The following is a 15,179-nucleotide window of genomic DNA, read 5'->3' as shown; positions in this document are numbered from 1 at the left end:
CTACTGCCAGGTTTATGAAAAAGCTCTTGGGCTATTCTGCTTCTTTTTAGGCAGTTTTTGGTGTGTGTCATAGATACTGGAATTTCACTTTAAAGCAAAGAAACACTGAAATTCCATTTTATCAGTTTTTCCAGCTGTCTTCACTGCAGACAACCAATAGAATAGTAAATAATTTATGTGAAGTCTAATAAATTTTAAAGGAAGATGGGAAAAAATTGCAGGAACACAATTGTTTCTGAAGTAGTTGCTGATCTTGTTCTAAAACCTGTCAGTGACTCCAGACTAAAACAGGAGAGGGAAGCTGATAATATTCACTTTTCTGCCAAGAATCACAAGTTAAGTAAATTTTAAAAATTATTTTGGAAACGTTTCAGGTGTAAAATTGGTCAAATGACAACCAAAAATACTCAGACTTACACTGAAGTGTGACTTTCAGACTGACACATTAATTAGACAGCAAAAATCAATTTAGATTTTTAGATCTGATAATTTATCAGAAATGCTTTAGGTACTTTTCCCATGAGAATCTCACAAGAGAGGATCTCTACTTAAACCCTTTGCAGATTTACTTGGACAATGGAGGACTCTTAATCACCTGACATCTCTTTTCCAGTAGGACCACCTGTAATGAAGTAGGAGCAATGTCAGCAGTTATGAACTGTGTGACTGGATTCTTCACATTTCTAATGACAGTGTCTTTAGAGCCACAGTATTAAACTGGCCCAAAGACCATACAAAAAAGACTGACTGCACATTTTAAGGATGTTATGTCATGCAGTTATGCATTTATTCAGCTCTCAGAGGAGCAGTCCCTCTTCCTACGGCAGAATCCCTCACATTGTAAGCCATAAATCAAGCTTCTGTAGAGTGAAAACAACCATTTCAAAATGTGCAGGTGAAAAATGAAGCCAGAAGTTATCATTAAGATTAATACAATTTGGAGTCTGTTAGGGAAGAGAAAAAATACAGTTTTACTGATTTTTTTTTTTTTGCCAGGAAGAGAGGTGATACTTTTTATGCCAAAATGTATATTGTCCATATAAGCTTGCTCTGTGTTGTAGGAAAATCAATCATTATATATTTTATTTTTTTTCTGGTAGAAAAAAAAGAGTTTTTTTTCTTTATTTTTGGTCTAATAGACCAAAGTCCTTGCTCATAAAGTTTGTGTGGGGTCTCACCTCTTCACGGGTTTATTCTCTTTCACTTTGAAGCTCTTCCCCCCTGTCCTGTTATGCCCCTGTAAATAGTCTCGCTCCATCTTTCCTGGACTTCTGAAATATTTCTGTAAATTTGGGCAGTGAAGGATTGAGTGCAGCTGTGACCTGCATGTGAGAAGAAAGCCTAGACAGTCTGTGCCCAGCTTGGAGTGCTGGTGTGGAATGAAAGCAGTGGCTTCAAATCCAATCACATTGATCATCTCATAAGCAATGGCAACATTCCAGAGCATTAGGATACGCTCCTGTTTGCAATAGCATTTCCCAGGCTGGGTGGAATTCAGCTCAGATTTGGGATATCTGAGGCACAGATTTTCGTTGCATTCATTGTGAGTGGCCCACTTTAAGAGCACAGACAACTGGAAAGAGCTGAGAGCAAGACAAGAAGGCTGATAAAAGTGTGATCTATTACATCTCTTTAGATTCAAATGAGTGAGGTAAACCATGGGGATAGGAACATTGGCACTGTGAGTGCTTTCTGAATATGAGTTTTTTTGAAAGGGCATAAAATTGATACATTTTGAGATGCATTTTTAAATGGCATAAAATGCAATTAAGTAACTCATTTCAAGAAAAAATGGTGACAAATGTGTCCTTATCTATTTTAAAATCTTCCCATTTAAATGGGAAAATGCATTAAACCTTATGGTTGTGATGTAGCTGATAGAACCAGGAAGCAAAGAACAAAAAATAAAAAATTACAATTTAAAAGTCCCACTGGGAATATTAATGAGAGGCAGGATCAAAAGATGTGCAGTTTTCCTCAATGCCTTCAAATCACAGTCACAATTCTCATTTTGGTTTTACAAAGCTTTTGCTTTTAGTCCACAAATCAATTATGTCTTGAATGGTGGCACCTATAGAAGGTGCTGTGTATGAATATTTAGAGTGTCTTTAGTTCTGCAATTAGTGGTGGAACTGACTTCAGTTAACTGCTTGTGATACAGAGGTTTGGGGTCAAAAATAATATTCTTCTGTGTATTATGGATTGGCTCATTTTTTGGAGCTAGTCTATTTCCTAACCTCAATTTGCCATATGAAGTTATTTACACCTGGGGCTTACTGGGACTGCCATGGCAGCTTTGGTACTTTGCAAGATGATTTGAGTATTCAATACTCTGATCTGAAGGGGATTTAGCCTCATGGTTCTAGGAATAGTTAAATCTGTTTTAGGTGCAGGAATCACAGTGAAGAATTGCTTTGCTCAGGTTGTTCCCCAAGCCCATGTTTTGCTGTGCTGCTTTGATTTTGATGTCAATATTAAAATTCTTCTGGTGCTTAATGAAAGGACCGAGGAGAAAATTTAATGTACACCGTGTTCAACTTCAGATGCCTTTACTTCCCCATGAAAACCATGCATTAAGATTATGTACTGCTCAGATGGTTTCATTGCAAGCTCATTTGGGTTTCTTTCCAAAATAAACTGTCAGTTTAAATCTCTCTTCATACATGCATTATATTTATACTGTTTCATAAAACAAAAGTACAAAGAATATTATTGAACAGTTCTGCTCTTGAATTCACCAAAGCTAAAATGAAACACTGGGTAGAAGTTCAGGATTGTTTGCAGAAAGATATTGCTCAGCCCAAGCTGCTGGGCATAGCTTTTAGTTTATGATCCTTGCCATTTCTCAAGAAGTGTTAGGGCTATACTGCACCTGATTAAAAAGAAAAATTGTACATCAATGCACCATAAAGTAGTGCCCTGGGAGGCTCCAAGCAGCTATGAGCCCTGTAAACAGTTTTAGTAGAGGTTTGCATCTCAGAGAATATGACACAAAATCTCACATTTGCTTAATCACCTTAAAACTTGCAATACAAAGAAACCAGTAAGTAAATTAAAACTACTGTTCCATGCGTTTCTTAACTTGTTCTTAAGGTCAAATTAAATTAAGTGAAAACACAGTGCTGATGTTTAGAGATATCAACCCATAATAACATTGCCCTTCACTTGTGTTGCAAAAGTAATTTTCCTAATGTGATAAAATATAAAGTATTCTCGTTTGCTTGTTGCTGCTGTTACATCAGATTTTCCTGCTTAGTCGCCTATAAAGCTTGGTAAATTTAGCAATAGTCTCATTATGTGCAATCATGTAATTTGGTTCATCATGTGGAAGCTGCTATTTGAAGCTGACTGTTCGATGTGCCTAATTTCAGTTGCACTTTTAAACCCACGTATCCTGAAAGTGTGGCCTAGGACTCACCTGAGGACTGAGAGATCCTGGCTTATCTGTAGTTCAGACTTCCAGGGGCCACAGGGTTGCAGCTCCTGTAGCATCCTCTGCACAGCTTGATTCAGTGCATTAAAATATACAAGGATCATATAGCACCAAATTTGGGGCTGTTTCTGGATGATGGGTTGAGTCATAAAGAGAAAATTTTGAACCGCTGCCAAAACCATACCAAGAAAATACCAACCCTGTTTAAAAAAGGCAATGGTGGGCAATGGGCAATATGAACACTCTGAAGTTTGGTTTCTGTTGTTAAAGGTAAAACAAAATTCCTGTGTATATTAACATAAAATCATGTCTTTACATTAACACTTAGATCAAAGCAGGAGTGCATGTTGTGTTTTGTTTTGGAGGCTTTTTTTGTTTTGTTTGAGGTTTTTCTAGACAAGGTTTCCAGTTATTCCTACTTGCTGCATGTTGGTTCATGATGCAGAGCAATTTTAGCTAGCACAGATGGGATTCCTTTCAGATTAAACAGATGATGCACTCTGGGAGCACTTCATGTATTCCACCCATTAATTGGTTTTGAGACTATGGAACCAGAGCTCTTCAGAAGTAACCCCACCAAAAACATGTGTTTATATATCATATTATAAATATCAGGTCCATTGTACCAGCTGCTTCATTCCTATTTGTGTTGTTTGCTTCAGAATATTTTAAAATGATCATCAAAGCAGTGAAGGAATGAGTAATTTTTGCAGTGAAAACAATTTTGTGTGTTTTCCACTTGCAATAAGGATTTTTGCATTATGTCAAATGTTCATTCAATGCATTCATATTATCTCCCAGGAAAATGTAATAAGGTCCTCTTTATGAATTATTATGAGTCACTTGAACTGCTTAAAGTCTTCTTTTTTCATTCCTACCAAACCATCCTTTTAAGTAAATGACTTCTTATCATTCTCTGTTTAACACATGTCATGGGTTCATAATGTCATAATTCATTGCTGATTTGACTTCTGCATTTTCTATTTGGAATGTGACAAGAAGCTCCAATGCACTGGAATAGGGGGAAATTTCATTAAACAGGTCTATTTCAATGTTGGCTTTATCTCATGAATTACAATATCCTGTTGATGAGAAGTGTGATATTTTATTATTGGTGCTGCAGCAAACTGAAAATGTTTTGAACTGCCAAGGAAAGGAAAAAATCTGTCAGGTGTATTCTTAGAATAATCACCAGTACTTGAGGATTAAGCTCCAAGAGAGTGTGTGCTCACATAAATTTAAGAACACTTTTAAAATTGCTTCTAGTTCTATAAATTTATATGTATTTTCACTGAGTATTCTAACTAAACTAAAGCTTCTTAATCTTCTGGGTGAGATGTTTTTGTGATGAATTCTGCACCATAACTAAGGTTAGATACAATCCTGAGGTTTTGACTTCTGCACCAGATCTTTGATAGCAGGTTTGGAGTGCAGGGTCTTGCTGCTGTAGAGAAACTAGGATGTGAATTCAGTTCTTGCAGAGAGAAGGATCTCTTATTTCATATTCTCCAAGGTCTAATTTAGAAAGAAAAGGGAAGAGAGGTATAGCAATGTAAAAAAGATCTATAGATTAGTTCTTAAAAGAGGGTGCAGTTCTAAAGAGTGTACTGTTTTTGTGCACAAATAATCCGTTATTGAGTATCACTTAATTTAAGGGAAATAACAGGATCCTACATATGAATTGAAAGATGTAGATATCTTAAGCTCATTTGAAATTTTTTTTAACTTTTTTTTATAAAATGATATCAAATCTAATTCACTAAAATCAATACTGATATAATTTTACAGTGGCCTTAAACTTCCAAACACCGGGAACACAAATGGAATTGCAAGATGGAAAATTCCTGGACAATGGTGGTTGTGGCTATGTGCTGAAACCTGTATTCTTGAGGGATTGCAATACCACATTTACACCCCGAAATGTGGGAGGATACAGCAAACCAATGTCTCTGTCAATAAGGGTAAGATGACTGAAGCGTTGTTTTGTTCCATGAAAATGGGAAAGCAAATTTTATGTATTTCAGATGCAATTATTATCTAATTTTTTTCCCCATTTTATTCCTATTCCTGTTTGTTGGGAACTAATGTTTTCAACAAGATGGTAAAACTCTCACAGAGTATCAACTGCTGCTTGGGTGCTTTCCCATCTGTATTTCACTTATGCTTGCTAAAAATATGTAGGGGTTCAGAGCCTCCAGGAGACTGTAAAAATACATGATTTTTAATGATGCTGTACAAATAAATATAAATAATGTAGCTGAAAAAGGGGCCAGACAATTGTGCATGTGGAAGCTGAACTGAAAACACAGAATTCAAATGTGCACTTTGGGTGTTATTTCTTTCACTATCAATAATACCACCTGTACTATTATAATGTTAATTGACAAATGGAAATTTTTAAAGATAAGATAGGAAGCTTTATGCTTCTTTTAAGTCTCATTATCTTTCTATGCATATATAAAAGACTATTTATAATCCTTAAATGGTATAAATAAGGGTGAAAGGAGGGATGAATTAATAAGTCTTTGAATTATTTCTACTTCTCCCAAATTATAATGTGATTGACTTCCCAAAAATACTTGAAATGCATGCCATTTACAAATAAATGATTAGATAAGGCCTTTATTTTGAGGTCAAGTAGATTTGTTATAATTGTTCACTAATTAGAAAAGTCCCTTTTCCCAATGAAAAAGTAATATTTCTGATTACACAGAATACCACTTGCATAAATGCTATTTAATTAGCATATAATTAGTGTGTAATTGCTATTTTGTTTCTTTCAGAGTAATAAATAGCAGAGATAAAACAATAGTTAGTGACAATTATAAAATACTTACATAATGCACGCACCTAATCAAGAACATTCTAGTGTCCTGACAGTGAGCATACCAATTGTGAATAGACATTGCTGGATGATTTCAGGCAGCCAGGCAAATACATCACTTATTTTAGCCCTAATTTGTATGAAGCTGGAATTAGGATGAGGAGAAACCCTGAATTGTAATGCAGGAGACAGGCAAAACCATTGTCAATGCAGAGGAAGTGTCTGAGTTTGGAAGGAGCTGGAGAAGAGAAAGGCTGTGTTTAAGATTGAGGACTTTAGACTGAGACTTCAGGCTGGATAGTGCGGGCTGCAGAGAGGCAATGGCATCCCACTGGCTGAGGGAATGAAGGGCACAGAGAGCCCCATTCATAGCCAGCAGCAAAAACCAGGAAATTGTGGTTGAAGACAAAAGCAATTTGGAGCAGGAGTCAAAGGAAAAGCAGCTTCTGCTGAAAAAGTTACTAACCAGATGAATGCAGAAATGACAACAGAAAGCAAAGATAGAAAACATCTAAAGGGCAAATCTCTCTGAACGAATGAATGAATGAACGAATGAAGAATAGAAAAATCACATAGGGCCTGATGTTACTGAATTCCTTATCCTTAACCCAATGTGCCACAATTCCCATCAAGAGGCATAGAGCCTTTGAAGCAGAAATAGGGATGTTCAAGGTGCTTCCTAAATTTTTACATCACTCTGTATGTCTGCTTCACCTTGGATGTCAAAAATTGATTTGATTTATGGATTTGGGTCATGGTGTGCTTGAAAGAACTCACTCTTTTCCCATGCCAGGGGAGGCTTAGGCTAGGTCTAGCAGTGGGTCATGCAGGCCTTGGCAATGGCCCTCAGGAAATGGCAAGGAATCTCCCATGTCCTTAGTGGGCAGCCCATCAGTGATTGCAAAGATTCCTGGTGAAGGCAGCAGCTTTTCCTTAGGAAGAAAGAGCATCAGTGTTTGCCAAGCCACTGCTCTTCAGTATTTCAGGCTAGAACTTCTCTGGGGGCAAGGTGCTACAAGCACTGGAAAATATCAAAGCAAAGTGTGGGATTTGTGGGTTTTGATTTTTGGGGTGGTTGACAGGGGAATAAGAATCTCTTATGATGCTTAGGCCTGAGACCAGGATTGGGAGTCATATCTTTCACCTGTGCTTTCAGGCTTGTATATCTCTCTCAATACATGTTATATACTGATTCCTAAAAGGCTGATTACTGCACAGATGTTGACTCTTTCCTAGCTACCCTGAAATATAGATAAAAAGCAGACAAAGTTGTGACTTTCATAAATCCTGTCTTAGTCTGGGTGCCAGATTACAGGGCAGTCTGAGACAAAATTTCCTGTTTTTGGAAATTTTGGTCAAAACACATCAGGAAGCTCACTGAATGAAGAGTTTTTGTCTAATACTAAGGAACACTGTGCAAGAGATGAGGCACAGGTGAGGCAGTCTGCTACATATACCCTGTAGCACAATGCTGATGTCACGGTGGGTCTTGATGCTGATCCTCTCCACACAGATTGGAATTCATGAGCTCGATAGCAGAAAATGTAAAAATCACTGTAGGCTGATTCCAATAGGATTATTTTGTACAGTAGCAAAATATAATTTTTATGTATAGCTATTGAATAAAAAAACCTGAAAATTATTGTTTAAAATATTATTTCAGTTATTTATTTATCTATATATTTATTTATTTATAAAGAGGGTGGTGAAACACTGGCACAGGCAGCCCAGAGAGGTTATGTGTATCCCATCCCTCTAACCATTCAAGGTCAGTTTGGACTGGGCTCAGACCAATCTGATCTAGTTAAAACATGCTCCTATACCAGAATATTTCTAAAAAAAAAAAATATATATATATATAAGTAAATTAGATAGGAAGCACCATATTCTTGATTCCACTGTGTTTATTACACCAGTTTATGACTGGCATATACTTAAAGTAATTTCTTTTGAAAGCTATTTCTATTATGGTGACTATATGGCTGTGGTGAATTAGTTCGTTCTTACAGTTATTTCAATATAACTTTAATTTTCCAGCTGATCAGTGGCCATCAGTTACCACCCAGCAGCATCTCTAGGACCAACAAAGCTGACCCCACAGTGCAGATAGAAATCTATGGTGTACCAGAGGACCAAACAAGAAAGAAATCTAGTATTGTAAGAAGCAATGGTGAGCATCAGTCTGCTCCTCGAGGCTGTGAACAAAGCACAACAACATTTTATAAGGAAACACCAACTTTGCATCCCAAGGAGTTATAGAAAATGCAATTATTTCTCTCTAGACTAGGATTTCCTGGCACAAAATCTGTAGCAGAAGTTCATGCTGTGTGTGCCATGTTTCTAGACTGATAGATTAAGGAAGCACAAACACACAGCTGGGAGCACTCCCCCTTTCTAAAGGAAGGTGGAATTTTTTTTTTTTGCACACTGCTGTGGGCTCATCCTGGACAGCAGCTCAGCTCCAAAGAGCTGCTTGGTTGTTCTCCTCTAGTTGGATGGGAAGAGGGCTGGAAAGGCCAAAATGAGAAAACCCTCGGGTAGAGAAGAAGACAGTTTGATAGATAAAGCAAAAGCTGCCCACACAAGCAAAGCAAAATAAGGAATTCATTCACCACTTCCCATGGGCAGGCAGGTGTAGAGCCATTCCCAGGGAAACAAGGCTTCATTTTGGAGCTCTGAGGTTACTTGGGAAGACAGACACTGCAATTCTGAATGCCCTCCCTTCCTCCTTCCCCCCAGCTGTGAGCATGACACCATTTGTAAGGAACATCCCCTTGGCCAGCTGGGGTCAGCTGTACCACTTGTGCCTCCTCCCAACTTCCTGGGTACCCCCAGCCCCCTCACTGGGATGGGGAGGCTGCTCTTCAGTGAGAAAGACAGAAATCTCGACACTGTGGAAGCCCTGTTCAGCAATAGCTCAAACACTGGGGTGTAGTCAGTGCTGTTTGAGTCAAAAATCCAAAATGCAGCACCATAGGGGTTGACATGAAGAAAGTTAACCCTATCCCAGCCTTAACCACTTAACTTAACTTAATGACGAGGTTTTCTTAAGAAATTGCTGTAACTTCATCACTCGTCTCATTTGAAGTCTCTGGTAGGAGTAATCCCTTAATTGCTTGACAGGTGAAGTGTGTACTCTTTGTAGCTGTCTGTGAGCACTCCCTTATCTTTATAATACAGATCTTCTTGATGTCTCAGACTACAAGCTTTCTGTGATCTCATTTTGTCTGTGCCTCTGTCTTCTATGCTTCCTTTTTCTTTTTTATAGATAGCTGCTGTTTAAAATCAGCCCCTGAATTTCTTTTCCCTGTATGAACATTGCTAAAGACCAGGCAAACCCCTCCTGTTCCACATTCTCTTTTTGTATTTCTGGTCAAGTGAACGTTCTACTACCTGAATTTATTCATTTCCAACACTGTGAAAGGAGAAACTTTGACAAAAGCATGAAACTGGTATGGCTATAGGAAAATTTAAGCTGAGCAGAAGTTCTTAACCTGGCTATCCTTGTCTCATTTTTCTCTCTTTTAAGGGATGACACCAACTATCTTAGGCTTTTGCCCCACTACAGTCAGTGGGAGTTTAGTTATTTGTTTAAATGGGCACAGATATCTAGGGTAAAAGAAACTCTTTACCAGTTCAAACTAGTGATAGCAGCTTAGTTATAGAGTAGAAAAAAAAGAAATCATATTTTAATCCTGTTTCTTTTCTCCTTTAATTAGCTTTGAGCCCTAAATGGAATGAAACATTCTCTTTTAACATCCAAGTTCCAGAACTGGCAATGATACGCTTCTGCGTTCAGGATGAGATTTCTCTGTGTAACAACGAATTCCTTGGCCAGTACACTTTACCTGTGATGAGCCTGAATACAGGTAATATTTTTATGTCAACCACCTATAACAGCTCAAAAAAATCTGCAACATTCCAGGCTTTTTTTGTTACTGTAGCATTGAGAGACTTCAGCACTATGTTTATTTTCTAGAGCACGATTTTGTAACAAAATGAATAAATGGCACTCTCTGTTTTTGAAATAAACATATTCTCTGAATGCAAATCCATGATGTTGAAATCAGAACAATATTAATGGCAGGTGATTCTTCCCACTGCAGTGTTCCATTCTAGATGGAAACTGCCCAGGTGGTATTTTAATTCATTGCAAGAAGTGAGACTAGTCAGAGCTGCTATGAAGACAGTGGTTTTGTGCACTTAGATAAGTTCAAAACCCAATACCAAATTAAAACAAAATCAACCACCAAAACCCCCTCAGGTAACCTATCTGCAGCTTTTCAGAGTGGAGCACAATGGTTAAAAATAGGGCAAAATATTCATGGTATTTTTCTTGCTGGAGTTTCTTTTGTTAAGCCAGTACAGTTCCTGGAACTTTTGTAATGAAAAGGCTGCTCATAAAGAGCAGACACAGAAGCCAATAGGCCAAGGAGAAAGGCTTATGTAAAATGGCTGTTTACTACACTGGCTTTCCAAAGCCATTTCTGACAAAACAAACAGCTTTTATTAGTGAATAAAGACGGCAAGGCAAAACACTGGAGCTGGCAACAGGCACCACACCTTTTTTATTAAGCTTAACAGGATTTTAAATGGTGCATTTTTTTTCCCTCATGTTTGGAAGTCATAAAGCTGCTTGTGATTCTTAGTTGAGGCTGAGGAGTTATACAAGAAAAATGACATTACTCTTAGAGCTCAGTTGTTTTTCTACAACATGAATTTTTACACTGATAACCTTTTCGTTTCCTTTTATTTGTATACTTCAGGATAATGAAAGAACACTCAACCTAACAATTCGCAATATCTGAGACAAATTCAAATATCAGGCACTGCTGCTTACAAGCACTTGCAAAATTATTGAGGCTTTTTTAGATACAAATTTTCAGTGAGGCTTAATGTCTTTATAATTTTGGTTACAAATGAGGGATTCATATTTTGGAAAAGTAAGAGCAGTAGATTTCTGAAGAAACATTTTCAGTGCAATAATTAAAATTCTAGGGAGTGAGTCTAGGTACAAAAATTATAAATGATGCCAAACAAATTACCCCAATCCCCACTTAACACAATATAAAAAAAGTAATTTGCTATCAGAATGCCCAGAGGCCATAAATAAAATGCTTCTAAGAGGTAAAGTGATAAATAATTTCAAAATTTATTACAAGCATTCATTGCAATGCTTAACATTGAGATCTCTGAAAGCAGGTCTGGAACGATGGTTTTGCTTTAGGTACCCAAGTACTCTCTAAACAGTGAAATAGGAAAATAATGTTCTTGCAGAGGGAGTCACAACAAGCAGAAGACAAGGCAAGAACTGCCTAATATGCTGGAGAGTGAGCATGGATTTCAGTCTTAGTCTTCAGCATTCCAATTGCTTAAATCTGTACTACAGGACTGTCCCCAGGTCCCTAGGATTCATATCCCTGAGGTTTCCCTGAGGGCAAGTTGCTTCCAAAAGCTGAGCAGTGCTTACATCTTTTATTTTCTTTGACAGCCAGAGGGGCAAAGTTGTGCCATTTCCTCCCTCCTCTGCATTTTCTTTTGAAAGGATTCAAATCTATATCCACACTGCCTTCCTTTCCCCAGCAGCAGACTCCCAACTACCTGTAGACTCCACTGGGGAGGAATGCTCGCTGTCCAGCTGCAGCAGAATTTGATTTTCCATGTAGTGATTCTGTAGCTATACTCAGAGGGGCTGAAATTGAGAAAAATTCTCTACCTGGGTGGTTAAAGGCAAATAGGAGGGGGGAGTCCTCTCTTACAGTCCCTGTGCCAATGAATCTGCCATGGTGAATACTAATACAGGACAGGAACTCAATTTTTAACTCTATTATCATGGGATCCAAGAGTAGTTAATCATTTAATGCAAATTGGGGCAATTTCAATAACAAAAAAGAAGTTTTACTTCTCTCAGGAAACTTTGTAGAATCTTCTGTAGGTAGGGGCTAGAACACAAGTCTTCAGAAATTAGTCTTAGTCTTTGAAGTGTATCTTCGGATAAGAAATCAACCAAGCCTTCCACATATTGTGTGCATGCCTTAAAAACTGATCTCAAATGTAAATTGCCTACAACCAGCTTTAATATTTGCTGCCTAGAATCTGAACCTTAAATACCAGAGGAACTTATGTGTAGTGTGACAGAACAAGGGGAAATGGCTCAAGCTGTGCCAGGGAAGGTTCAGTTGGACATCAGGGAGAATTTTGTCACTGGTAGGGTTGTCCATTATTAGAAAGAGCTGCTCAGACAGGAGGTGGAACCACCATCTCTGAAGGTGCTCAAGAAACAATTGGATGTGGCACTCAGTGCCATGCCCTGGTTCACAAGGAGGTGTTCAGTCAAAGGCTGGACTTGATGATCTTAGAGCTCTTTTCCAATCTAAACAATTCTATGATTCTGTATGAAAGAAGCAAGAAATTCCAAACCCAGGTAAATGTGGCTCCCAAAGACTCCACAGGCATCCACACACACCTAAAGAGGGATTTTGAAAACTACTGTTCAGAACATGGATACTTCTACAAAACAGACTTACTTAAATAGCTGGAATTATTTACATATATACATAGAAAAAATACAGAATTTTTTTTAACCATAAGTGACATTGTCACTTGTTATTAAATAAGGGACATTTAGTCATATAAAGCAGTACAGGCCGGGATTTTTAAGAAAAAGTTGTTTTGTTTTCTAAGCAGGTAAGTGAATTATGTTTGAAATTGAGAACTATGGCTTTTCCAAATGCTTCAACAACCAGATGAACACATAGTTTCATGATGGCATGACTTATCTCTGATAAAGTGAATTACTCATATGAAATTAACATTTAAGAAGTCATGGTAGGAAGTCTTACACTTCACTTTTTTCTGCCTCAGCTGCACAGTGCATGGCTGCTGCAGCACCGTTCTGTAGGTGCTATCACTGCTGATTCACAAGTTCTTTCATTTGCTCTCAAAACAATGTGTGCAGCACATAACCTGGGATGTTACAATGTAAGTTTGCCCATGTTTAAATATCACTGGGCTGAAAGTCTTCCATTTGAAAAAATATCACATCCTGCAAAACACTGGGCTTTTTCACTCTGACACCAAAAATACCAGAATTGAAATACTATATATATATATAAATGAGAAAAACCAGCACAAATGATATTCAGTTCTAGTATAATTTCATTTTATTTTAAAGAGCTACTTACAGAATCATAAATTATGCCTTGTTTGCATTGGTGATCATAAAAACACTCCATCATAATATTTGTGCTTGTGGTTAATACACTAATAAAGGTGTCATTATATTTACAGGTTACCGTAACATTCCATTGATATCCAAAGAAGGCATCAAGCTGGAACCTGCATCACTCTTTATTCATATTTCATATTATCGATGATATTCTGCAGAAGAAATCATTAAAATAACATCTGTGGCTTTGCGACAGCCCCAGTGGCCTGATTCCCAGAGAGGCACATTCACAATGATTTTGTGAAGCCAGAGGGAATATTATGGAGGGGGTATCCCAAATAAGGGCTGCTGTCCTTGGCCCTACTGCTGTTTTTCTGTAGGAGAAGACTGGGTCTGAGAAAACCTAAGGAGCCTTGAGGTGCACAGGTCCATGGGACGTGATGAGAAACATCCACAGGTCCTGAGGAAACTGGCCTGAGCCGCGATCCCTCACTTGGGAAGTCAGGGCAGGTTGGGGAAGTTCCCACTGATGGAAAAAGTGGAAACATAGCCCACATCTGCTATCAAAATCAGCGTTGAGGGAGGTGATTTTACCCTCCTAGTCTGCTCTCAGGAGGTCCCACTTGGGAAGTTGCATTTAGCTTTGGGGCCTCCAACACAAGAAAGAGGTTGATCTTTTGGAGAGAGTCTAGAGGAGGGTCATGAAAATGATCATAATTAGCATCTGTGAACTTAAAGGAACCACTCATGTTAATTATTTAATATATAAATATATATTTATAGCTCTAAGTCTATTCAATGCATGTATTGACTTGAACCCCTTATGCAGCATAGGACTGCAATGTGGGAAGACTGCTGAACAAATATCTGTGGCATCATGAGCTTAAATAAATCCCCCCTGAAAGCTCACACTCAATATAATCTCTTTATTCATGAACATCAGCTTCTCCCTCCTCTCTTCACACAAATGACCAGTTATATCTGCCTCTTGGATGTCAGAATAAAAGAAACAATGATACATATTGTTGACAAATTAATGTCCTGGATTAAATGTGACATTGTATCAAAACTTCTAACATTCTTTAAAAAACCCAAAGTATTGATTGGATAAGATTTAATATGAAATTTGCTGGACATCTGCAGGGAAATGTATTGTCAGGGAACCATCCCATGGTCCTCTGGTGAACTCATCACATGCAATGATGATAAATTACATCATTACCAGCATTGTTTCAACACCATCAGTGGAATTAATGGGCAAAGAATGCGGCCCCACACACTGAGAATTTAGTATTTTTACTGTACTATTTAATATTAACAAAACCAAGCCCTTCATTGCTGTCATAAGAACTTCTGCATATTGCTACAAGTCCTTAGCACGTGATTCCTTAAACTCACGCTGTCAGGAATCTGTGGCAGGAACATGGTAGCACATTTAAGACAACAGCATTATGAAATGTTAGGATATGTGCTCAGCAGATGACTGCCTATTCTCAAGGGCAACTGAGACAAAATGTACCGTGGGAAATGGGATAAAGAAACATTAGTGAGTGGGCAAATAATTGAATCATCTCGGAGAGCATTTAAATTACACTGTTTCCCAGGGAGTACCACTTTTCTTCATTGAACTGGACACTGCTCAGCTGAATGTTAACAGCTCCCACAAATGTTCCTTTGCTTTTCACAACAAGCTTCAGTACACGGCCTTGGAGCTCTGGGACTCTGTCATATACAATCTGCAATAATATATAGTG

General features: G+C 37.9%; 1 protein-coding gene across 1 annotated transcript in view; it reads left to right on the top strand.

Moving 5' to 3' along the window:
* LOC131586070 (1-phosphatidylinositol 4,5-bisphosphate phosphodiesterase zeta-1-like) overlaps positions 1–13,666 on the top strand; it is a 45,412-nt gene extending 31,746 nt beyond the window's left edge. The window contains exons 10-13 of the mRNA XM_058852808.1: positions 5,222–5,394; positions 8,295–8,427; positions 9,977–10,126; positions 13,548–13,666. Of these exons, the coding sequence (XP_058708791.1) occupies positions 5,222–5,394; positions 8,295–8,427; positions 9,977–10,126; positions 13,548–13,633 (542 nt within the window). The 3' untranslated portion in view covers positions 13,634–13,666. The remainder of the gene's footprint in view (positions 1–5,221; positions 5,395–8,294; positions 8,428–9,976; positions 10,127–13,547) is intronic.
* The last annotated feature ends 1,513 nt before the right edge of the window (positions 13,667–15,179 follow it).

The sequence above is a fragment of the Poecile atricapillus genome, chromosome 18, assembly GCF_030490865.1.
Source record: "Poecile atricapillus isolate bPoeAtr1 chromosome 18, bPoeAtr1.hap1, whole genome shotgun sequence".
Taxonomy (NCBI): Eukaryota; Metazoa; Chordata; class Aves; order Passeriformes; family Paridae; genus Poecile; species Poecile atricapillus.
The sequence above is the reverse complement of the archived record's forward strand: the minus strand, read 5'-3'. Positions and strand labels throughout refer to the sequence as shown.